This window comes from Pinus tabuliformis, chromosome Q, assembly GCF_031772625.1.
Source record: "Pinus tabuliformis cultivar Carrire ecotype Pingquan chromosome Q, CPIR1, whole genome shotgun sequence".
In the NCBI taxonomy this organism is placed as follows: domain Eukaryota; kingdom Viridiplantae; phylum Streptophyta; class Pinopsida; order Pinales; family Pinaceae; genus Pinus; species Pinus tabuliformis.
The window spans coordinates 410,749,758-410,777,070 of NC_142296.1; the positions used below are offsets into that span (position 1 = coordinate 410,749,758).

A 27,313-nucleotide genomic window follows, 5' to 3' on the forward strand; every position below is an offset into this window, starting at 1 on the left:
TGCCTGTTTTTGACCGTTCCTCCCAGGGCAACGAATTCTATAACCACTATTTTTTAATCTTTCTAATAATTAAATACAATTTCAGTCACTCAGTGTCACTAAATGAAACCTTCCAAAAATGAAAATGTGCAATTGCTTGTGACTTGTACAAACAATAATAGGTCCAAAGATAAGTGTGCTGGTTCTCAGTCACGAAAATTAACTCATCGAAAATTCCGATATGCCATGTTTGGCGTCTTCGAATAGTTACAGCTTTGAACTTTAAAATCTCCTATACTCTATGCCAAGATTAAGTTAATATCACGTAGCCTTTTTATTAACCACTACTACATCTCATAAAAAGCAATGCCAACAAGTCATACAAGAAATGCTGGTATTTGAAAGCGTCGCACCCATAACCAACAAAAGTTTCTCTTTTCTTACTATAAAATTACATAACAAAAAGTACCGTAAATGAGTTCAAATCAACACTTGTTCCTCACTTCGTACATGAAAATTCCTTTAGTGTTACAAAGCTATCTCTCCCACAAAAGAGTGTATCAAAATTACACGAGCAAAACAGCATTTATGCATCCATCATTCTCTGGATTGTTGGTAACTTGAGCATATTTTCCTACAAAAATACCCCACAAAGACTTAAATTTAATACCTTATCTGAATCTCCACAAAACAATCTGGTTACTGGTAATGCAAGCATTTTGTTGTTACTTACCCCACACAACCTTGCCTGCTGGGGTCACCAGACCAAGCTCACTTACATTAACCTGTCAAATGCATAACATATCATCACAGAGATGCACGTAAATCAAATTTTGGGCAGATAAAAAAGACAGCAAATGCCAAGGACAGTATAAATCCACTCTTTACCTACTTAATACTCTTTTCTGTTCTTACCTCAATTATGGTTCCTTTTGTGATAACGCCAAGAGAAGTAAACATAGGACCATTTGGATTTTTCTTCACTCCAATAAGATCAAGATTGAAGGTGCATTTTAGTTCAGGATGTGTAACATGTGCTTTGGTGAAACGCAATCCCATGGGACGAATAAATCGCTCATACTTGGGAGGCTTCCTTGTGAACCCAGATCCCACAAACGTAACCTTTGTGACCATTCGTTTCCATTGTTTGGCTACAATGAACACCAAAAGAGAGAGACAAGCTCATTATGATCATACCTTTATCATTCAAAGCATGTCTAGCACCTTCATTTATTGTGAAAGGTCAAAAAAGCCCTGAGAAAATATAATGCACAATGGAAATAACTTTCATGCTAGCAGCTTAATAACGAAACACAATACCAAAAGATATCATCCTTCATGAAACATTTTGACCATAGCAAATCAATTAAGCTAGGGTAATACCCTTCATTATGGTCTCACGCACACGTACACATATTGATAATTAAACCCTTGCATAAGGGAATTATTGTGGAATATGAAAAAGCAAACTGCACATTTGATAAATGTGGACAATTGAACTCGTCAATTTCACCTTACCAAAAAGTGCAAAATCACAAATATTTCCTTATAAAGTAATCTGAATGTAAATTGTGCCAGTCATCCACCATCATGCTGCGGCAAATTTGTGAAATACCTTCAAAGAATAAAAGGAATGACAAAGAACAACCACTGTTGGAGCATGCCACAGCCCTACCCCCAACTCCGCCTCACCCCCCCAAAACAAACAAAACCCACCTGACCACTACTAATATATGCCACCGTCTTCTAACCTCAGAAGTGAGCACAAATTGCAACCTCTGCCAGAGTTCTCCAAGTGATACGAGGTTAAATGACCTTTGACCCGTATCAGATATATGTGCATTCATATCCTGTGCTGATGGAGTTTTAACTGCAGGGAAATTAAACTACAGAAAAGAAGAAAAGAGCTCTACACATTTCTCCTAATATTAAACATCAGGGCAACTCTCAAACAAAGAAGTTTTACACCATAAAGATAATAACAGGACTCGTACAAATTAAAAGACACGAATGACTAATGTATTGATAAGATTGAGCTTGCATCAAGAGAGTGTGCATGATAGAAGGAATTTCCGTAACATAACAGTGACAATAAGGACGATCACATATAAAATGCAGTGTTACATGGGAATGTGTGCCTTAGCAGATGCACTCCCCATGCTCCTGGAACTTGGGTACTCCAAGTGGGAATATCCCCCTCACAAAATGAGACGCTCCCACTCTCCCTTTTGACCAAAGTTTGCAGTTTTGAGGAAAAGAGAAAAAAAAATAGTAACCAGTAAATGAAAGTAAAACTAATGGACAACTAAGGGCCCTGATGAGGCACAACTTGGGCTGGTTGACGTGCCATTGAGTATTCTTAAGAATGCAAATGATTCTGATTCAGATAGTGATGCTCCCATGGTTGTTCCTTATCTCTTCATGTAGTAGCTGGATGCAGAGAATGATGGAGCATTGTCCTGAAGGTTGCTTTACCTACTTTCACTTCTCATTGCTCCTTGCATTTTGGACTGTTTGGAGCTGATTTACTTAAGAAGGCCCTGTGTGATGCCGGGACTCACTTGAGGGGAACCCATCTATGTGATTGTTGCTTGCTCATTTGCATGCACATTGAAGGGCACATTTGCAGAATTGTTGTGGCCATTCAGATTGAAGTTTGAGGTTACTTGCATTTCAGACTTTACTATGACTCCCGTATTTTCAAATTCCTGTTTTATTGGTTAAGAAAGACTCCCATAGATACGAGGTTGAAGGAGACGGCCAAGGCATGGAACAATTGCACATTTGAGTCACTTGTAACTGCTGTGGAAATCTAACAGAGAAAAATCACACAACCACTATGGAACACTTATTAATGGGGGAAACACAAGCTCAAATGCCACTTAGAGGATATTCAAGGGCATGTTAAGACAGCCCTTAGGTGCCAAATGATCAAAAACATCAAATGGAAACAGACATCACTAACATCGGCGAAAAAAAACAAGAGGAAAAGAATTTTCGAAGAAATAGGGAGAACTTTGAAAATCCCTGGAAGTAATAATGGAAACCCTAGTGTTGATGAAGCCTTCAACCAGACAGAATGTGGAATGAAGTGCAGGGAATGAGCAGGAACAACATTTCCCAAAAAACTACAGGAGCAAACCATCATAAGGACTCTCTCTCTCTCTCTCTCTCTATATATATATATATATAATGCAGAATACCGAATTTGTTACAGAAATATGAAAGCATATGTGTGCTATTTGAATGAATACTGCATTATTAATAAGTTAGAAATTGTGACGGACTGGCCTGGAGGATTGGAACTGGCAACTTGGTCTGCATTGGTATGGATCCTTGGTCTGGATGTGGGAACGCATTTCATCTTCCCCCAGAGCTCATACATTTTCTCTCGAACTCAGGTATCTCTCGCCTTGCCCACATTGTTGATCCAGACAACTCCACTATTTTCTCTCAGGCCTGGAAATCTGTTGATCAATTAGGAATTCTAGATAACTGGTGTAATGAATGGCACTCCTACACTAACGCTCTCTCTGAATCACATGTTTGGATCACAGATGGTGAGGATGAGCTCATTTGGGTACATGCACAACATGGTTCCTATTCTCCAAAGGAAGGTTATCCCATAATTTTCTCTGATCATAAGCCCCCTGTTATTGACTGGTGGTGGCGCGCACTCTGGAAGTTGAAGGCACCTCCTAGAGCAAAGTTATTCATGTGGTGTATCCTTCGTAATAAAGCTCCCACTGGGGATAACTTACAGAGGCGCTCATTCCAAGGACCAACCTGGTGCATCCTCTATCGACAGGCTGCAAAATCAATTGAACATCTTTTTCTTCATTGCTCTATCACCACATCTTTCTGGAATCATGTTCTTTCAACATTACACTTATCCAACAGATGGCAAGGTACAAATATCTTGGAGGCTTGGCAATCATGGTGGTTTGCCGCGCTTCCCATCAAAATTAGGAACTTCCCCCTCCTGATCTGTTGGTGCATATGGTTGCACAGAAACAAGCTCATATTCAAGGGCATCGCTCCTCAATGGATACAAGCTTCAGCTCATCTTATCTCAATTTATAACAGTATTCCGGAGGATGATGCCCACATCCACCCCGCACTATTATTGCAGAAACTATTGATAGAAAATTACCATGGGCATATTTTGATGGATCAGCTCAGCAAAATGGTTGTGGAGGGGGAGTGCTCCTTCATCTCACTGACAATCATTTTTTCAAAATTCAGATGGGTCTAGGAGAAGGAACAAACAATTATGCTGAGCTTATTACCCTCCGACATTTGTTACACTTTGCACTTGAGAAGGGATGTAGACACATTCAGATTTTTGGCGATTCCAAACTCATCATAAATTGGTTTAATCAACAATCTGTCTATCACGCGCACACACTCCAGAATATTTTGGATGAGGCTTTGCTACTGAAATCACAATTTGACACTATCACTTGTCATCACATATACAGGGAGCGCAACCAGATTTCTGACAAACTATCCAAGGAGGCTGCGCTCCAGCCTCAGGGGCATTGGATGATCCAGGAGCAGATAGGGCATGAATACTACCAGTATTTTCACAGACCATATGATGATCAGCAGCATGTTGGGGCAGCCAAGCCCTGATTTTTTGATGATTTTGTGTCCTCACAGTGTTTATATTTTTATCAGACTATCCATGTATATATTTTTTTCAGACATGTAAATTTGTATTTAACTTATCAGTCTCCCATCCTGGGATAGATTTTTGACAGTTTATCAGATTGTGGCAATAGCCACCCTCTTCTGCATATGCTTCCTTAGTGTTGAAAATATCGGTATCGGCAAAATATCGGCGAGGGTCCAGAAAATATCTTATCGGCAAATATCGGCAAGCATAAAAAATGCATAATATATTCATTTTTTTCAGATTTCTAAACATATAAAGCAATAACAACATGAACTAAACACATTGGCACATAAATATGAAGAAGGCACTGATATATATGATGTCAAATAGAAATGATACATCAAACTTCAAAGGCAATACCAAATCCTGTTGATCCCTGATAATTGTCCAATCAAGGACTAAAACAAAATAACATCACATATCCTGCTGACCCCTAATAATTGTCCAATCAAGGACTCAAACAAAATAACATCACATATATAAAACTTTAAAAGTATTTCATCATCATGAGTTATAAACTTATATGTAGCAAAAGTTGCAAAACAAATAAAACTAGCAGCTATCTATCTAAGACCATTGGCCTCTCCCTAGCAGCTTTCTTTCTGTCTTGTTCAACAATTGCTTCAAGAGATTTTTGTATAACCTCTGCACTAGAAACCATAGAAGGCATTACATCTGCATCATGTGTAGAGAGTCTAGCCAGATGGTATTTCAATCGTGTAACCCCTCCTGACATCTTGGTCCCACACAATTTGCATGATATATATGCTTGAAATGCCCCACCAACAGCCTCCCCATACTCCCAAAATGGGTCCAAGGCTTTTGGCATATTTGACATTTGTAGTGAACTAATTCACACCTAGGGCACAAAAAAAACAAAAAATTGGCATTAAACCCCCCAACACAAAAAATTATAAGTAATAACCACCTCATTTAAAAAAAAATTACTACATTATTTGCATTTTGCAATGTGAATGAAAAATGGCAATAAGAGGGTGCATAAGAAAGTTGAAAAAAAAATGAAGCTTGCTGTCCAAATATGGAGAAAACCCTTGCATTGGCTCATGGGCATGAAAATCATAGCAAATGGAAAAAAACAAAGAAACAAAATGTTGGTAGGCAAAGAGGCAAGCAAGCATAACCCTAAATCTATGAAAAAATCATTAACATAGGGGTTTTTAAGAACATACCTATTAATGGAAGAAATGAAGTTTGTCTCACTATTCTTCAATCTTTGATCCACAAAAAAATCTTAGTTGGTGGTGATAATCATTGTTTGATCCTCAAACCCTCCTTGACAACCACCACAAAACTCTTCCCCTTCCTTCTCCAACACTCAGAAACAAAAATGAAGAAAAAAAAACGATTTTTCCTTTTTCTAGCCGCAACAAAACACGCCCAGCGATATTTTATATCGTCTCGCAATATTTTGCCGAGATATCGCCGATATCTCGGAAATATCGCGATATTTTCTAGAGCCAAAAATATTGCGATATTTCGGCTCGCCGAAAATATCGCGATATTTCCGATATTTGGCGATATATTGCCGATATTATCTTCACTGTGCTTCTTGAAGCATCTACAATATGTAATTTTCAACATCCTAATGAAAATTGCGATTTTTCCTTGGGGCAAAAAGTTAGAAATGTCATATTCAGTATACATTAATCATTAGAGCACCAACCATTTAGGACACTCCACAGACAACATCAACCATCTAGCAGTTTTCAAGTTATAAATTTACACAGTTTTAAAGCAGATAATAGGAAGCAGACTATCAAGTAGATTGTAGGTGCTCCAAAACCTCTCTAGAAAAGAAGTGTTCACTACTTGGGAAAGCACTTCACTGCCAAACATTCTAGTTGTCAGGTAGATACTAGAACCCAGTGAATAGCCATCTTTAACTTAAAGCTATAGATTGGTCAACTATTATTTCACTGGAACACCAATATTTGCAGCTCCTCTCCGATACTACCAAAAACCATTTACGAGGCTCTTCAACACCATTTAATTACCTAGTTGCCAGACATACCTGCCAAATGATCCTATTCCTGCTAGTCCTGACTATATAGAAAGACAATAATAAAGTTCCATTCCTATTTGTCCTCGTTAGGGTACATTCAATAAACATTGATTCTTCATGGGGACCACATTTAGTCTACTTGAAGCCTCAGTCACATGGTTTGAGTTTGGGTTCAGTAACTATCAGGTTTGATTCAAATTCAAATTTTCCAATGAGGTTAGGATAAGGTTCACCATTAGGTTCGTCTATATATATATATGGAACACCAATATTTGCAGCTCCTCTCCGATCCTACCAAGAACCATTTCCTAGGCCCTTCAACACCATTCAATTGCCTAGTTTCCAGAGGTACCTACCAAATGATCCTATTCCTGCTAGTCCATACTATATAGCAAGACAATAATAATGTTCCATTCCTATTTGTCCTCGTTAGGGTACATTCAATAAACACTAATTCTTCATGGGGACCACATTTAGTCTACTTGAAGCCTAAGTCACGTGGTTTGAGTTCGGGTTCAGCAACTATCAGGTTCAATTCAAATTCAAATTTTCTGATTTGATTTGGATGAGGTTCACCATTAGGTTCATCTATATATATATATATATATATATATATTGCACTGGTTCCCAAAGGTATCATCAACAGGATTAGAGACTCAGCTTCAGCTATTTGTGGACTGGTTCAAAATCCACCCCAGGCATAGCTTTAGTTCAATGGACTAGACTGGCAGCTCCAAAAGATTATGGAGGTTGGGGACTCAAGAATTTGTTTCTCTTTGCCAAAGCTCTAGCTGGCAGAAACCTTTGGCACATGATTACCAATGACTCGCTTTGGACAAAGGTCACACCGTCACGATAAGCAAGTATCTAAGGGGCATCTCCATTACTGACAGGATTAGACATCCCAATAAATCTTCTGAAGGTTCCATGGTCTGGAAAGCGATGGTGGCCTCTTCTCCTGTGATTGGCAAATGGATTGCCTGGAAAATTGGCAATGGATCCCAGGTCCACATCAGCAGGGATCCATGGTTTGGGGCTGGTGATGATTACACCCTCTCTCCACCTCTTCTTCAGCAATTGGAGGAGGCTAATCTTGTACATCTATCTGATGTCGCCACTGCCATTCCACAGGTCAGGGGTCCAAATGCGTGGAAATCAGCTCATCTGCTCTGTTTGGAAGAGGAGTTAGCTAGAGAATGGACACTTTATCTCAAGCAGCTACAACAGAACCATATCTTGCTCAAACACGATATTCCGGACACCCTCATTTGGTCTATGAATCCTGCCACTGACTCATTTACAGCTAAGCTTGGATACCAGGCATGGATTGAAGAGTCTTTTGTGGGCCCAAAACTCTGGTGGTGGAAGCACCTATGGAAGATCAGCGCCCCACTGAAAGCGGAACTTACCCTTTGGCTTGCCCTCTGTAACAAACTCCTAACCTGGGAGGTTCTCAACTCCCATGGTTGGCTCAGGCCCAATAGATGCATTCTATGTCAACAGTCTGAAGAATCTGTTTCACTTATTCTTACATCGTTCCTTTACTCCGCAGGTATACTCTTTTATTCAGTCCGAGTTTAATACTAAAGCCTGTTAGCAATCTAGCTCGATAGCCACAACATTAAAATGATGGCTATTGGATAAATCTGTGAGCTCTTACTCCGGCCTTCCATGTAAATTGATAGACTACATGTGGAAAACTTGCAATGCTCGGCTGTTTCAGGACAAGTCGGTGACCCCTGAAACTAGTGCAGCAAAAATAATAGCTTTGGCTAAAGAATACAAGTCAGAACAAAAATCTTTTTTTCAGAGAGTTCCTTGCTTGCCAGAGCAGGATCATGATATCCCGTAGGGTCATTTTGACGGTACCTGCCAAGGCCACCCACCTCTCTGTGGGATAGGGGTTTGTCCAGTCTCACTTTCTATACAGCAGACCCTCCCTGGGCAGAGGCACCAATAATAAGGTGGAATTTTCCACTCTCACTTTCTACAGATTGCAAAAATGAAGAATCCTAAAAGAATCCAAGTGCGTGGGGACTGCAAATTAGTAATTGACTGGGCATCTCACGGGAACACAGTGCCATATTGGTCTGGACTCTCCTCTTTGAAAATTCAGGAGTTGGAATCCTCCTTCAAATGGATTACTTACAACCATGTGATAGTACTTAACAAGGAAGCTGACGCTCTCTCAAAAGAAGCCCTACAGCTCCTCCCTGGTCACTTAGGAATCTACGAGTTCAGCGATGGACAGCAAATCGATGCCATGGAAGTACACATGTAAATTCTCTCTGCTTAAACTGTATACTTTTTGTTCTCTTCCTCTGTTTGGAAGGCTAAATACAGAAGTTATACAGCAATGTAACCGGAAATGTACAAGAAGTTGAAACAACAATTGTAATCAGATAACACTGCAGATGTACAGGTTTTGACCATCATTGGCCTCTTGAAGGCATCAGGTGCAAAAGACAGCAATATATATATTCCTCGTATGAATATATAAAGATTTTTTCTTTGAATATATATATATGAACTTTAAAATGAAATATATGTTATAACATAAAATAGTAAGAAATCAACATCGTTATAACATAAAAAAATATTATGGTGGACTTATAACTGCAAGAATAGATCACGAGCTTGAGCTGTGACAAAAGGTTGCAAGCTTGGGCTACAGAAAGTCAACTGCCATGAGGTTCAATGAACCTCCAAAAAAAATTAACGGCTTGCTGAATTTGGAACCTCGAGGTTAAAGTTTGGTGAACCTTGTGACATTGCTTGAAGCTTTCTCTGTCAATCACTAGTCTAGACACAATATGGAAATAAGAGGTCAGAAATTTCTCTTTTCTTCTTTCAACTGTTGTTACAAGCATGCAATGTCATCAATACATGTTTCAAACATAACAAAACACATCAAATCACAATCTCACTATAGAGCTTAGGATCTGCAGATTTCATTTGATAGTAACCAAAATGTGCAGGAGACTAGCTGGAAAGAAATTCATATTGACAACCATAATCCCTTATAATGGGGAACTATACAATGTGTTAAATGATTAATTAAAACATCACATTATCTTAGATATCATGACACATCACATCATGACGTATTTTTTCACATTTGGTTATGTTCTACAAGTATATGATTGCAGACAACCCTTTCGGTCAGAAGCAAACTGCATGTCCATTCGATCCTCTGTAGTGGTATATTTATGCTCGGAGCATCTAAGGAGCATCGTGGAAGCACCATAGGAGTGTCCAGAGAGAGAAGCGTAGAGCAGTAGCACTGTTTAGACTAGGGAGGATCTCTTTTTCTTTGGGAGCAACCCAAAAGCAGTTTTTTTTTTGGGGGAGTGCACTCTTGAGAGTGGTTTCGCAATGATTCCCTCCAAAGCACAAGAGCACAGAGGGGGAGGAGCTATTCTAGAATCCCTACCTGCACCACACCTAGGTTTCATCCCACCATTTATAATCAATCAAAATAAGAGGTAAGCAACGTTTCTTGTCGATATAATGGGAGATTGGGGTACGGTGCCCCACCCATGGAAATGGGAACAAACTTGTCTAATGTTTTTGCTCCGTATACCACACCAAGTCAACTGCCATGAGGTTCAATGAACCTCCAAAAAAAATTAACGGCTTGCTGAGTTTGGAACCTCGAGGTTAAAGTTTGGTGAACCTTGTGACATTGCTTGAAGCTTTCTCTGTCAATCACTAGTCTAGACACAATATGGAAATAAGAGGTCAGAAATTTCTCTTTTCTTCTTTCAACTGTTGTTACAAGCATGCAATGTCATCAATACATGTTTCAAACATAACAAAACACATCAAATCACAATCTCACTATAGAGCTTAGGATCTGCAGATTTCATTTGATAGTAACCAAAATGTGCAGGAGACTAGCTGGAAAGAGATTCATATTGACAACCATAATCCCTTATAATGGGGAACTATACAATGTGTTAAATGATGAATCAAAACATCACATTATCTTAGATATCATGACACATCACATCATGACGTATTTTTTCACATTTGGTTATGTTCTACAAGTATATGATTGCAGACAACCCTTTCGGTCAGAAGCAAACTGCATGTCCATTCGATCCTCTGTAGTGGTATATTTATGCTCGGAGCATCTAAGGAGCATCGTGGAAGCACCATAGGAGTGTCCAGAGAGCGAAGCGTAGAGCAATAGCACTGTTTAGACTAGGGAGGGTCTCTTTTTCTTTGGGAGCAACCCAAAAGCAGTTTTTTTTTTGGGGGAGTGCACTCTTGAGAGTGGTTTCGCAATGATTCCCTCCAAAGCACAAGAGCACAGAGGGGGAGGAGCTATTCTAGAATCCCTACCTGCACCACACCTAGGTTTCATCCCACCATTTATAATCAATCAAAATAAGAGGTAAGCAACGTTTCTTGTCGATATAATGGGAGATTGGGGTACGGTGCCCCACCCATGGAAATGGGAACAAACTTGTCTAATGTTTTTGCTCCGTATACCACACCAAGTCAACTGCCATGAGGTTCAATGAACCTCCAAAAAAAATTAACGGCTTGCTGAGTTTGGAACCTCGAGGTTAAAGTTTGGTGAACCTTGTGACATTGCTTGAAGCTTTCTCTGTCAATCACTAGTCTAGACACAATATGGAAATAAGAGGTCAGAAATTTCTCTTTTCTTCTTTCAACTGTTGTTACAAGCATGCAATGTCATCAATACATGTTTCAAACATAACAAAACACATCAAATCACAATCTCACTATAGAGCTTAGGATCTGCAGATTTCATTTGATAGTAACCAAAATGTGCAGGAGACTAGCTGGAAAGAAATTCATATTGACAACCATAATCCCTTATAATGGGGAACTATACAATGTGTTAAATGATGAATCAAAACATCACATTATCTTAGATATCATGACACATCACATCATGACGTATTTTTTCACATTTGGTTATGTTCTACAAGTATATGATTGCAGACAACCCTTTCGGTCAGAAGCAAACTGCATGTCCATTCGATCCTCTGTAGTGGTATATTTATGCTCGGAGCATCTAAGGAGCATCGTGGAAGCACCATAGGAGTGTCCAGAGAGCGAAGCGTAGAGCAGTAGCACTATTTAGACTAGGGAGGGTCTCTTTTTCTTTGGGAGCAACCCAAAAGCAGTTTTTTTTTGGGGGAGTGCACTCTTGAGAGTGGTTTCGCAATGATTCCCTCCAACGCACAAGAGCACAGAGGGGGAGGAGCTATTCTAGAATCCCTACCTGCACCACACCTAGGTTTCATCCCACCATTTATAATCAATCAAAATAAGGGGTAAGCAACGTTTCTTGTCGATATAATGGGAGATTGGGGTACGGTGCCCCACCCATGGAAATGGGAACAAACTTGTCTAATGTTTTTGCTCCGTATACCACACCTAGTTCTTAGCCCACCATCATGAATGAACTGAAAAGAGAGGCGAGGAAAACTTATCGCTGACATATTGGGGGGCTTTGGTGCAATGCACAAATATCATTTAATGTTGCCTGCTACTATAGGAATTTATAGGATAAGTTCCTCAGATAGAACACCAAAGGACACCGCTCACAAACAAATCAAAAATCAGTACACCAGTTTTCTTAACATGGTTAAAACTCTCAAAGAGGGAACAGTCCACGGCCTGAGCCAATGCAGCCACTTCAGGCAATTTACTAATGCAAAAGAAAGAAAATTTACATAAGCTTCTCTCATGAATTGTCACCCTACAAATGACCCTTCATGCTCTTTAAATAGAGATCATGGACCAATCGGGTGTTAAGCCATGGATCAAGTGTCAGTAATACTGAGTAGAGAATGAATCGTCGGATCACTTCATGTCTAGAACATATCGTGATCGTCCGATTGTAAGTTACAAATATACATAGTAAAGAAACACACTTTACCTAAAATTCTACATTAGACCAAGTTATACTTAACTATTTCTTATGTATCGGAATATCCTAACATCCCCCCTTAAGAACAACTTGGGATAGGATTGAAGGATGTACAAATATGACACAATAGGAGAAGGAAGGAGGCATTAGAGCCTATCCCCCCTTAGTGACAACTTCTTGAACTCCAACCATAAATCGAAGTTTAGTAAACTTCGCCTCTCTGAGAGCCTTTGTAAAGATGTCTGCAACTTGATCATTGGTTGAACAATATTGCACTTCAAGAACATGGTCATGAATGAGCTTTCTGATGAAGTGCATGTGTAGTTCAATGTGTTTGCTACGCTGATGTTGGACTAGATCTTTGCATAGTTGAATGGCACTTTAATTATCACACCGAAGTGTAGTCGGATGTTGCTACTAAAAGCCAAATTCTGACAGGATTTGACAAAGCCACAGGGCTTCCTTACTAGCTTCTACGACGCCACGATACTCTGCTTCTACTGAAGAAAGAGAAATGACACTTTGTTTCTTGCAAGCCCATGTAATATGTCCAAAACCAAGAGTGAAGATATAACCTGCAATAGACTTCTGATCATCAGGGTCACCAGCGCAATCGGAATCAGTGAAACCAACCAATAAAGGAGATGCTTCTGCACTGTAATGAATCCCAAACTGAAATGTACCTCGAACATAACGAAGTATTCTTTTAGTTGCTTTCCAATGATTTTCATGTGGGTTTTGTATAAACCGAGCAATAAGGCCAACAACAAAGGAAAGGTCAGGACGAGTATGGGTCAGATACAAAAGTTTTCCTACAAGCTGACTGTATAAGGTAGCATCAACTTTAAGGGAAGTACAAGTGACTGAAAGTTTGGCTCCAAACCAGTGTTTTACAACTCGGACTCGGACTCAGACTCGGCCGAGGATCGACTCCGACTCCGACTCCGACTCGGTAATGACTCGGCCAGCTCGATTTCAATGACTCGGTCGTTGTAAAAAATACATTAAATATTTATTTTTTTTATAAAAAAACATAATTTTAAATATTGATGGGGATGGACAATTATTCTGGTGCTGGGCAAGCAGCAAGCAGGAAGGGGATGAGTCATTAGGAAATTAATATAATTGTATATATGAATTGTCGATGAAGTTAAGAGGAAGAGGACTGATACTTTTAGTCTTCATTAATATCTTGATAGTGTAATCAGGCCTTGGTCTCCAATAAATAGGTGTGAACTATAAAGATAAACTTCAGTTTTTTATCAGTGTCTCCCTGAACCTTGGAATTCTAATCCAAATTGCATCAATATCATTTGTTGCAGAGTGCATGGAAAGATGCATCAAGGCAGTATTTGAGTGCAGCATGTAATTGAAATGGTTCCTTCGATATTTACCAAAATTTATTGAACGATAAAAGAATTCCAATCTCTTGAGGTGACATATAGATAAAAGTTTCAAACAGACTTTTCCTAGTGCTCACTATTGAAATATGAGTCAAATAGGCAAGAAATACACTTCACTGTCATCATGTTGAGCCAAGCAGTGAACAGAGTCACAGGCATTGATAGTATCCACTCATTTCTTAAAGGGAGGCAATTAGAAAACGAGTAATCAAATCACCTTAAGGAATAATGAGGATCTGAATTTCAATATGTAATTGTAGTGGTTCTTATTGCCCTCAATATAATATTGGTGGTAATACAAACATTTTATGTACAGACTTTAAGCTTCTTTCAAATCTGAGGTGTAATTTATCAAGATCTTATGTCTCAACTCTCATAATCCTGAAATATTGTATCAAAAAGAACTTGTAGTTCTTTAACTTTACCAAAAATCACAAAAAAATGAATAAATTTCATGTTTTACGCTGCCCCGCTGTAGTTTCATTGACTCGGCCGAGTCAATACATGACCCGGCCGGGTTGACCGAGTCAACTATGACTCGGCCGAGTCATTGGATGACTCGGCCGAGTCATAGTTGACTCGGTCAACCGAGCCGGGTTGCTGGCCGGGTCAAAGATTTTGGTAATGGCTCGGTTCGAAACAGCCGTTTCGGAGTTGACTCGGCCGGGTTGTAAAACAATGCTCCAAACTGAAAGGGAGAAGGGGCTGGCTTATAGTCTTCCATGTGAAAGTGGTGTAGATCATAGGCATACTTGCACTGGGAAAGGGTAATACCTTCCTTGGATTGCAAGACTTGAAGACAAAGAAAGTAATGCAAGTGTCCTAAGTCTATCATTTCAAACTAATTTTTAAGGTTGGACTTCACATGCTTTATAAGGTTGGGATCACTACCAGTAAGGATAAGATCATCAACATAAAGAACAAGAATGATAAGAGACTTACCCACTTTCTTGGTGTAAACAGTGTTGCCAGAATGACAACTAGAAAAGCCAGTATCTAAAAGAAAGCTATCCATTTTGGCATACCAAGCTCGAGGAGCTTGCTTGAGACCATAAAGGGATTTCTTAAGCCGACATACAAGGTTGGAGTCTGTTTAGATTTCTTCATGCAAGTCCCCATGCAAGAAGGTAGATTTAACATCCATCTGATGGACGTCCCATTTGAAAGAGGCAGCAAGGGAAAGAACAAGGTGGATAGAGTTCGTTTTGGCAACAAGGGAGAAGGTTTCAATATAGTCAATGCCTCCAACTTGTGAAAAACCCTTAGCAACAAGACGAGCTTTATGTTTATCAACTTTTCCATCTAGTCCAAACTTGGTTCTGTAACCCATTTACATCTAACAAGTTTTCGCCCCTTTGGAAGAGGAACAAGATCCCATGTATTATTTGCCAATAATGAACAATATTCTTCATTCATAGCTGCGTCCCAATCTGGATGGCCTGAAGCTTCTGCAAAGGTGTCAGGATCATAATTCGTTGAAGCTTGAGCCAGTAAAGAAGAGGCTCTATCGAACTGAGAACGTGTACGTCGTTGATCTGTAGGATCACCTGCAAGAGCACCTGCTGCATTCCGAGTAGCACAGACCCATTTTGGAAATTGAGGAGCTGATGGAGGATCTTGAGAAGGTGGGGGACTATTGTCATCCTAGCTGTCATCATCTGAAGAAGAAATATTTTCAGAAGTAGAATGGATAGAGAGAGGTGGCACATCCGTCGAACTAGGCTCGTAAGCTGATATATTTTCAGCAAACTTTACATCTCTTCTAATGATAACGTTTTTGGATTTAGGTGGAAGAAGTCTATATGCTTTGACATCTTCAGAATATCCAACAAAAATACATTTTTCACTCTTAGGTTCTAAGGCTTTATGTTTCTCATCGGGAATATGGGCCCATGCTTCACTTCCAAAAACACAAAAGTGACTTACATTTGGTTTAGTTGAGCTCCATGCTTCGTCTAGAGTGATATTCTTTAAAACCTTAATAGGAGTGCGATTTATTATGTAATTTGCACAGTTAATTACTTCTCCCCAAAAATTAAGACTAAGTCCTTTAGATTGAAGCATACAATTAGCCATTTCCTTTAAAGTGCGATTCTTCCTTTCAACTACACCATTTTGTTGTGGAGTATATGGAACAATATGTTGCATTTGAATTCCATACTCAGTGCAAAAGTTGGTGAATTTGTTGTTAACATATTCTTCGCCATTATCAGATCTTAGCTTAAGAATTTGATGTCCAGATTGTTTCTCAACAAAGGCCTTAAAGGCTAAGAACATGTTAAATACTTCACTCTTGAGTTTTAAGAAGTATACCCAAGTGCGTCTGGAGAAATCATCAATAAAAGTTAAGAAATACTTGTAGCCAGAGAATGAAACAACTGGAAGTGGACCACATAAATCACTATGCACAAGTTGTAAAGGGGCTGAGGCATGCCAAGAGGCACGTTTTTCAAAACTATCCAGATGATGTTTTCTGAGTACACGTCCGGAACAAACACCATCTCTACAAGATACCATAGGAAGACTTGTCACCATGTTTTCTTTACATAGATTTTGAAGGGAGCGATAGTTTAAGTGACCAAATCGCTCATGCCAAAGTTTGTTCACTTCATCATTATGAGCAACAAATACCAAGGGAAGAGTTGATGACCCAAAGTTGTTAAACTTATACAACCTTGTAGAATCATCGGCAATTCCAATAGCTAAAATCTGTCTAGGATCTCTTAGGTCCTTAATTACAACATCGTGAAGTGAAAATTCAACGGTTTTACCTTCACCTGAATGCGTTATCTGATATATAGATAGAAGGTTGCAGGATAAGGTAGAAACACATAATACATCATTAAATTGACCATTGTCTAGATGAATAGTTTCAGTGCATACAACACTAAGAGATCTATCATCACCAACATATATATTTTTGGTGTTACAATCATTTAAAGAAGAAAACATGGCTTTGTTTTTTGCCATGTAATAAGAAGCTCCAGAATCAATGAGCCACTCATGAGAATGAGAAGAAGAAGATACATTTAGTGCATAACCAGACTGAGATGCTTGACAACCACATGCAGAAAGTGTTATTCCTGAAGATGAAGTTGAAGTTGAAGAGTGCTCCAAATGGATGTTATGTTTCTTCATTGCTGCTTCCAAGGCTTCCATCTTCTTAAAGCATTTGGATTCTAAGTGGCCATCTCGATTACAAAAGTTGCAATGTCTATCAGTCTTCTTCCCTTTGTTTTTATTTGCCTTATCATTTTGTTGAATTGATTTTTCATTTTGAGACTGAAAGTGCTTAGGACCCTTGGTTGGTTTAGGACCATTCTTTTTAGGATGCTGCTTCTTAGGATTCTTTGAACTTGGTTGCTGTTGGGCGGCTAAGGCTTTCTTAGAAGAGTTTCCAAGATTAAGAAGACCAAGATGTAAGAGTTTTTCTTGTTCTCTTATTAAAGAATCACAAAAGGCATCAAAAGAGGGGGACTTGTAGTCTTGTCCTTGAGAAATAAAGGCTTCTCTTGTAAAATGGAAGGTGGAAACAAACACAGAGTAGGTTGGTCCCAACTTAGTAAGAATGGAATAGATAAGGCTACCATCTTCTTTCTTAACCTTAACACCTTCCAAGAGAAGTCTAAGGGTCTTGAACTTGGACAAAAAATCTTCAATGGAAGAAAAATTATTGGGGTCCAATGTAAGCAACTCATTTTCGAGTTGACGGACTCTAATTTCATTTTTAATTCCAATAACTTTATTGAGTTGTTTTATTGCTTCATCAAGGGTAACAAGTTCTGCAATATGGAATTTATGGTCTGGAGAAATAGACATCCCTATCAACCCACATACTTGATTTTGCCTATTTTCCCATTTGACTTGCTAATCTTCATCTTTAGGTTTAGACTCTTGGCCTGAAGCTATTCTATAAAGACCTTTACAAGTAAATCCTCCATGTAAGACACCCATTGAAAGTAGTTGGTGCTGTCAAGAATAACTTGGCATGGACTTTCCATTTTAACAGAAACTGAAGTTGTAGATGTTGAAACAAAGTGTTCCAATGGAAATATCTCAAAAAATTAGGCCGATTAAAAAACAACGGCTCTGAAAACGACTTTCGGATGAAAAAGTTATGGTTTTTTGAAGAAAAATTGTTGAAGATGCCGACGAAGTGCGTGAATGTGCGGAAGTGAATGATAATGTTATATTTTTAAAAAAATCTCCCCTCTTTCCAAACTTAATCTAATTAGCTCACTTTAAAAATATATATATATATATATATATATATGTGACCCACATTTATAAATAAGTGAAAGTCACTTTTACAATGGTACTTTATGAGCTACCCACTAAATTGTAACTTAAATAAAAGATAAAAAGACTTTAGAATTATAAGTGACTCACTTTTTATAATGGGTGAGAACACTTTTACATAAAGTAACTTTAAAACATAAATTACATGTGCTTTTTGAAAAAGTAACTCAACAAAAAGAAAGACTTGAACCCAAGACCTCTATTCTCATAAAGTAACTTTGGACCAAGTGAGCTAGTTTAAAACGTTAGTAATTTTTGGAAAAGAGGAAGGTTTTCTTTTCAAGTCACTGAAGCTTTGGAGTGCGTGCTTACTTGAGAAAACATTTTTCTCTACAAAACAAAAAACCACACAACCCAAAACGGACATGAAAAAATAAAATAAAAAATAAAAAAAAAAAACCTTACGACTTGAAGTTAGATTTCGCCAGAAATTAAATAATTTTCTCGATGTTTCTGATTTTCCAAGATCACACTAAGGCGCGGCCGAAAAGAGCATACGCATGAGAAAAATCCTTCCTTTCTGTTTCTGATTTGCCCAGATCGCACAGAGTCACGAGGCAAAGATCATACGCAGAAATGAAAAGTATGGATCTGGTAGTAAAAAACAAAGAGATAAATAAACCAAAATAAACATTGTATACCTCCAGATCTTAAAAATGACGTAGCTAGGGCTACCGGAAACCTTTTCGCATGAAACGAAAGGGGTTCCTCACTGGAATAGATGCTCCTAACACAATAGAGCAGTCCTCTCGACCCGAAAGCGGTCAGAAACAATAGATCTAGGAAACAACAGTCGAATGCAGTTGTACCAACTTCGGCTTTGGATCACCAATGGATGCGGCCCTCAAATAGCTCTGATACCATGTAGAGATTTACAGGGTAAGTTCCTCAGATAGAACACCAAAGGACACCGCTCACAAACAGATCACAGATCAATACACCAATATTCTTGACGTGGTTAAAACCCTCAAAGAGGGAAACAGTCCATGGCCTGAGCCAACGCAGCCACTTCAGGCAATTTATTAATGTAAAAGAAAAAAAAATTACATAAGCTTCTCTCATGAACGGTCACCCTACAAATGACCCTCCATGCTATTTAAATAGAGATCATGGACCAATCAGGTGTTAAGCCACAAATCAAGTGTCAGTAATACCGAAGAGAGAATGAACCGTCAAATCACTTATGTCTAGAACATATCGTGACTGTCGGATTGTAAGTTACAAATGTACATAGTAAAGAAACACACTCTTATTTGTCTTCAGACTACCACTGACGAGCCTCTCCAGGATGCCACAAACCCCCCTATCACGCACCCCTGACTCCAAAATACCCAAGACCCACCACTCTAAGAACCCACTAACCTCCAATTCCAAAGTGTCCCGGAGGTTCTATTCCAGAACCCCCTCCCAATCAAGCAGAGTAGCAGCACTCAGACTAGCAGCCCTCACATTGGCAACTGCACTCAGACAGGCAGGCTGCTCGCAGTTTTGTACCTGCTTCTAATCTCCCTGCCGCCAAATTTAGTGGCACCTACCGATGCTGGAAAATGTGCGAATGTAGATACGTGTGATGAGTGCCCAGAAAATGCCTCCTGCCAGGCACCTTCTACTACTCCATTCAACGGTACTATTCCATTCAACGGCTTCCTCTGCTGCGAGAATTCTACGTCGTCCTCTCCTTAATCTGATTATTAGGAACGTCAAATTGGTCGTTTCAGTCGAATTGATCATTTTATAAGGTATTTTTTTTAGCCTGTACTGTGAAAATCAGCATCCATGTTCGTCCAGGGGATTTTTTTCGTCCATGTATGTGAAAGAAATTTGAAGGATCGAGTTTAGCTTTTCTGAGAACCTCAAGAGCAGAGATAACCTCAGATGTTGGAACTAACCCGGAGAAGATAAATTATCAGGGTTTGCCCACCGCTACACAAGTACCAGAGTCTGCAGAGGTCGGTGATGCTGATAACAGTGAAAATCAGTTGATGACAGTTAACACGGTTACAGAAAGAGGGGATTCTTCTTCTTTGAGAAATGATAATTTGGATGAGAATGCCAAGAACTCTCTGAAACCTGGATCTGAATTGCCAGTTGTTGATAGTGAGGATACTTCTGATATTGTAGAAGATAACAATTTGGGTACCCAAATATCGACTGGTCACGTAGACAAAACTGAAAAGTCTCAAGACCCTGAAGTCAGGCCGAATGTTGAAGATGAAGTTTTAAATACAACAGTTGAAAACACTTCCCATGTTCTAAATACAACTGTTGAAAATACTTCCCAGGTTGAGACTGAGGCTTCCCCTGCTGTTGGTGATCATATCTCCAACGCTGTTAAAGACAAAACTTTCGTTGCAATTGATAGAAATTATGTTGCAGAGGATGAATCAGGAAATTCACTCAAGTCAGAAACTCTGATTTCGAATGATGTGAACAATACTTCTGGAGAAGTGGAAGATAAAGAGGCCCGTGAGACGAAACTGACCATTGAAAATCATGATGCAGAAAACTTTCAGAAGTCTGGGAGTAAGTCGCCTGTAGTGGATAATATTTCTTCTTTACATGAAGTTGCTGATAACAAGGTGGGTGCCGCACAACAGGGTACTATAAATAATGATCGTGGTAATGATGCTGAAAACTCTCTCAAACTTGAAAAAGAGATACGCTCACTTTTAAAGCGGCTCCATTCCTTTCTCATTGGCATGTGGTGAAAAGCATCCACGCAAACAAGTGAATGTAATTCCTTCCTCTTTTTCTTTTTTTTAAGGTGTGTTTTTGAATTTTCGGTTGACCTTTTAGAAAAAGAAATTAGTTCACTTTTAAAGTAAATCCATTCACTTTTTAATTCACTTTATAAAGAATTTCATAAAATTCTATTTAATGGGAGTTTAAAAGAAATTATTGGAGTGATAAGGTGTGTTTTTACTTTGAGTGATAGGTGAGTGGATATATTTTTTCAATGAGTGATTTTCTCGAGAGATAAGGAGTGGATAAAATCATTTATTTGTAAGGGAGAAATAAGGTGTATATTTTGTAATTTTGGAGTTATAAGTATTTTGTATTTGGAGAGATAAGTGAATATTTTTATTTCTAGAAGGTTGAGTCAGTTTTTGAAAGCATTTGCTTCCAAAATTTGCGAGTGTCAGATTCACATTGTTTGAGAAAGCTTCAATTGCAATGTTGTGAAGCTGAGCAATTATGCACTCCAAAGTTAAGACATAACTTTTTGTGGTGATTGTGTCCTAGATCCGCCCGAAATTGAATAAGGGGATCTTAGGTACACGAAGAGTGTGTTGATAATTGTGCATGCTTCATGTTGTTGCATTTTTATTTGTGTCTAGTTTTGACACATAAATGATCTCATTTAACACACATAAAGTTCAATGCAAGCAAGCACAACACCTGTAATGAAATAGCTGCAAGGAAGGATAATTAAGCTCCACACATACAACAACTCATCAAAGTTTTCAACATCGACATTCTACCTCAACAAACAAATTCATTCAATACAATCAAGTTCATGAATCTGCAAACTTCAGCGTTTCAAAGCAAAGTCTACATCACTACATTCAAGTTAATGAATCTGTAAACTTCAACGTTTCAAAGCACAATCTACATCAACATTATTGAACTTGTAATCAAACTCAAATCACATTGAATTGTAAGGGTGCATTCTCGATTGAAACCAACACCCAAGTCTTGAATTGAGTCAAACTAAATTCATTGTAGTGAGTCATTAAAATCATTGTAAGCTTTTTTTGGGTGCATTTTCAATAGTGTTCGACACCCTTCCTTTAAAGCACAATCAAGTGAGTCCATGAGTTTTAACTCCAAATGAAACAAACAACAAGTTCACATCTCCTGCAAGCGAGCGTGAGTATTCATTCAAGCAATTTGCGTCAAAACAGTACAAAGTTCAAACTTTCAAGCGAGCCAGAGTGAAGATCATCAAAGCAACCAAACAAGTTCAACTCTAACACCAATCAAGCAAGTTGAGATCGACATCAAGCGAGCGTGGCTATTCATTCAAGTGAACGTGAAGTCATCAAATAAGGCAACTGAGCATTTACGCAAACACGATCATCATCAAGCAAGCATGAATTCCAAAGTTTAAGCAAGAAAGTTCTACAACTCTAGCAAGTGTTCCCAGCAAGTACAATAAGCAACAAATCAAGCGAGCGTGCCATTCAAGTCCCATAGCAAGCAAGCCTGTCAAGTGAAACAGTTCAAAGCACGACAGCTACGACAAGAGAGCCTGATTTCAAGTAAGCAAGTTCAGATGGCGCAACATATTCAGTTGTTACACATTCTTCACAGTTTGATCATCTCCAGTGATGAAGACATGGTGCACATCAGCAAAGAAACTCTTGCTGATCTTTCACAGCATCTACAACAAACACATGCAACCATTGAGTTTCTTCAACTAGAATCGCAACTACAAAGAGATGAGCTGCAACAAAAGAGTGCTTCTTCCAAGTCATTTAACCATACAGATGAAGATAATGATGTTGATTCCAAATCAGTCATCCAAACAACTTCAAGTGTCGAAGTTGTTCATGGTCAAATTCAAATTTCTTCCAAACCCATCATCAAGCCCTGGGAAGAGATTCAAAATAACAAGAATCGACGAGGCTTAGGATATGTCACTGATGACACCAACTTACATATCCCAGATTATTCCAAGCCAATTAAGTTTGTGAGTGCAGGATTTCTTGAACAACTCATCTCAGAAGGTTCAGAGAAAATTGCAGACAACAGAATTGCATGCAACCTGAAGTTCATGTCCAACCGAAATGCTCTCATTGTCAAAGAGCCGGTCATATGGAAGATCAATGTTTTGATCTCCATCCGTGTTGCCATTGTGGCAAGCCCAATCATTCCTCAGAAAAATGTCGCAACCAACAAAAATCAGCCAGATTGAAGATACATTATGAATGGATCGATCCTTGGGAATGGTCATCCACAGTCAAACGGTTATCTCAGTTCTACAACCGACTACAATCACACATAGTACAGCCAACAGTGAATAGATGATGGTACTCTCATGCAGTTGAATGAGGGAGTACAACAGTGAAACTCTCCTACACCTGAAGGGGGGGAGTTCAAATATATTTTGGAGAAGATTGTCTCTCCTTTCAGCTGACAAAGGGGGGAAAATGTCAATGAAATTGACAAGTGGTTGTCAGACTGAAAGTCTCGACAATATCAGCGAAGCAACGAGTGGGCATCTTCATCAGCCAATGGGCATTTGTCATCAGCAGTGAGCATCAGCAAATTCGCCAATGGGCGATCGACAGCCAAAGCAACAGTGAGCAGCTTTCATAATAGCAAAAACAACATTGAGTTGTTTTTTGACATCTTCAGCCAGTGGGCAATCATCATCAGCAAACACGCCAGTGGGCGTTCATCAAATTGTGTTATTGGACACCGGATGCTATTTTCAAACAAAGGACAGTTGGATCCTTTTGCAGCTTGGTGGAGTTGTCAAGCAAAATTCAAAGATGAATCAGGCATGCAGCTGATTCATGTTCTCTTCAGATTTGAGTTTTTTCCAGCATCCAGATTTGGCGGTTTTCTCAGGCAATGTTTTTGAGGATCAACATGAGAACTTGGAAGATGGTTCTCGTTCTTATTTTTGGATTTATCATTGAGGGGGGGAATGTTAGACTCTCTCATAAAACAATAATAAATCCAAAAATAAACTAATTAATTAAATATTCCAAGTTAGGAATTTGTGTCTAACTCTTGGGTTGTTCCTCTAAGATAGGAGTTAGTTTAGGTAACTCCTATATTGGTGTGTGTCTGGTGAGAAATTATCTCAACCAAAAGTGTCTAAGATAGCACGCACTATCTTGAGAACACTATCTCTCATCTATTTATTTGTAACACTATATTCAATTATTTTAATGAGAATGAGTGAAAATGTGAGAGAAACATGAGGCTTCAGCCTTTTTCCGCCAATATTGTGTCTGGTTTTTATGTGTGATTTATATATTTGTCTGAGTTAATTTCTATTTTCAATATCTATGTTGTGGCTATCTCCTCCAAAAACCTCCTTGAGGTCCGGTGCTACGACCCAGACCCAGCAACTGATACTTAGAGACCCCAGCTTCAGCCGCCAGGGCTTCGCAAAGGCCACCTGAGCAGAAAAGAACCTTAAACCATAGAAGCATATCATACAATTATTCCTTAAATAGAACATGTAGGACTGGTTGATGACGCAGTAATGTGGAGTGGTATTGGTGGAGCTGTAATCTTGATGAACCTCCTAAATTTCCCAACAATTTGCCATTATTTCGTAGCTCTTCTCCTAGCCCGTAATTCTCACCCAAACCTTCCTCCCACGAGCGACTAGAGCGTTTCTAAGCAAGGGAATTAAATGCTTCTCCGAATTCCCCATTAACTTGCTATCGCCTGAGATGGTGCACCGGCCTTTACAACAGGATCCAGGCTGTGGGGGCTAGATACTCACGCTTTGTGATCTACCAGGCATAAGTGTAGTACTAGAATGACGAATGCAGAAACGTGGCAACCGCAAACAGAGGAAGCGAGGCCCAAGGATAGGCCAGGCCCAGCATGGAATGATGCGACAGGGGCCAAGGTGTAGGGGATTGAAAGAATCGGGGGAGGAACGGAGAGGAGAGGAGGAGGGACGAAACAGGTGAAAGGTAAAACAAGAAGAGAGGGGGGAGAATGGCGGAGGATAGGGAAGGGAGGGATAAATAGAGAAAAAGGGGAGGGGAGGGAGGGGATGGCGAGCTCAAAAAGAGAGGGAAAGCGAGGGGGGAGGGGGGGAAGGAGAACTTATAGGCGGTTAGCCTTGCATACTCCAAATTGCTAATACTTGCTAACTTCTTAGCGAGACCAAGAATGACTTCCTCAACCCAATATTTGAAGCTCATGAATGTGATTAGGGGATGCAAATCGTTTCCTCGACCTTGTTCACAATAATTCTTTCTTCGCTCAACTGGCAGGCTTGGTTTGCCTACTTATCGGCATCTTGATTATTCCCTCTTAGGATATGAAAAAAGGACATGAAATTGAAGGAGGGGATCAACCCTTGGGATCTCTTGATAATTGATTTAAGTTAATGTTTTTTGCTGATGAAATATAGTTCATATGCCTAATGATCAACATGGAGTCCCCTAAGACTTGGATTTTTCTAATGCCCTTCTTTTGAGCCAATGTTAGACCGAGAAACAAACCATAAGCTTATGCTTGTTCGTCTTCCTTCTAAACCCCCAAGCATATCTATCTTCGATGATTCCTTCGGGATTAATGAGAATCCCTCCCCCTCCTGCCACCCCAAGGGAGTCAATTTTAGAGAGAGAGAGAGAGGTTAAAGATTCGCATGACTTGTTGCAGGAATTCAAACAATCTTGGGCACACAATGCACCCAATGAACCAAAGACCACCATATAAGATGCCACACCAATGCAAAGAGAACATTGGATAACTTTTTCACTCCCTATTCCACACCCTAGTTTTCTCAGGCCACCATTAAGAGTCAATAAATGAAAGGAGGAAAGTTGCTTATCGATATATTGGGAGATTTTGGTATGATGCAAATTATCATTCAATGTTTTACACTACCTCAATTATCAATCTATGATGGATGTTATTGGTGCACATGGTCCAAGAGTCAAAGCTCCTAATTGTCAAGAGTTAAGGGGCTTGATTTACAAGGCCAAAGATTGACATGAACCATGGAAGCAATTCAAAAAGACTTAAGCACCTGGAAGATATACCACCATGTCCATTGGATGGACTGATGTCATGACACAAACCATAATTATTTCCCCACTTCTTGCATATCTGAATCACCTGATGCATACAATGAGGTTAAAGGTGCAAAACTATTAAGTGACCCCTTGGACAATGTGGTTATGGAGGTGGGATGATAATGTAGTTACAAATAATAAGGCTAGATATTTTTTCACAATAAGATGTTGAAGAAACACCTCTCCATTTCTAATTACCAATATCTTTGCTTTAACCAACCTAAGTATCTCAGATGTCTCGCGTATCCATTGGTTCTCACTTACTATTTTTGTATTTCTCTTTCAAACTAAAATGACAATGAATAACATTTTTCATTATTGAAATTATAACGTTGGTGACTTTCGTCCCACAAATTTGGAGAATCACTTTCCTAAAATATTCCTTGGAATAACATGTGGAGATTGTTTTTGCATCAGCTATCTTAAGAATAAGTGCACATCAGATACACTTAATAACTTTGCATCTTGGAAATGTTTCTATCACATAAAAAACCACCTTTAACACTAAATTTGTATTCTTGGCATCAAGCAAGTTCTCCAAGTCAAAGAAAATTCCTCATGATGATACATCCCTACATCCCTCTCAGAAATAGAAACTAACACAAGCAAGGTTTGTGGACATGAAAAAGAACCAACCTTTGGATATTAATAAAAATGAACCATTGACATAACATAAACAACACTAAACCCGGATGCGGGTGAATTAAATGATAATTGATGGTTTTAATGAAGGGTGGAAGCGCTTGGTACTGCCAGCTGCAGATCAGCGCGGTTATCCATGAGCATATCTGGCTCAAGCAGGTTCACCTCAGGCGAGGGAGATTTGGCCTGAATTCAGTATTAAGTGCGCACTTTGTCCAAGGCAAGGCTCTGGCTGGTATAATCATGGCGATCCTGGCTCTCCTTCCCATTGTTTGCTTTCAGCCTTCTAGCCTCTGGCCTTTCCTGGATGCGTATCTCTGTGGCAGGACCGTCTCTGCTAACAGAAGTTCGCTCTCGGGTGCTCTTGTCGTGAGAATTGTGCTTCCCTCTTTTCACTCTCAGGCCTGTTCTTTGATCTTGAAGTGGATTCTCGTTGTGTTGTATTGTCTTCACGCCATTGTTTCCTGTATTGTTGTGCTTCCCTTCCGTCGCCTCATCATGGTACGCCATCGCATGAGCAGTCGCCGTGGGGGAAGCCGTGGTGGCCGTGGGCGTTCGCAGTCTGTTTGTTCGGTGGATCTTCCCCCACCTCCTGCTACT

General features: G+C 39.4%; 1 protein-coding gene across 1 annotated transcript in view; it reads right to left on the reverse strand.

Annotated features, from left to right (window-relative positions):
- Window positions 1–289: 289 nt before the first annotated feature.
- LOC149219929 (Ribosomal protein S8e family protein) overlaps window positions 290–27,313 on the reverse strand; it is a 99,767-nt gene continuing 72,743 nt past the window's right edge. The window contains exons 7-9 of the mRNA XM_089384557.1: window positions 895–1,130; window positions 713–764; window positions 290–613 (exon numbers count right to left, since the gene is read on the reverse strand). Of these exons, the coding sequence (XP_089240683.1) occupies window positions 546–613; window positions 713–764; window positions 895–1,130 (356 nt within the window). The 3' untranslated portion in view covers window positions 290–545. The remainder of the gene's footprint in view (window positions 614–712; window positions 765–894; window positions 1,131–27,313) is intronic.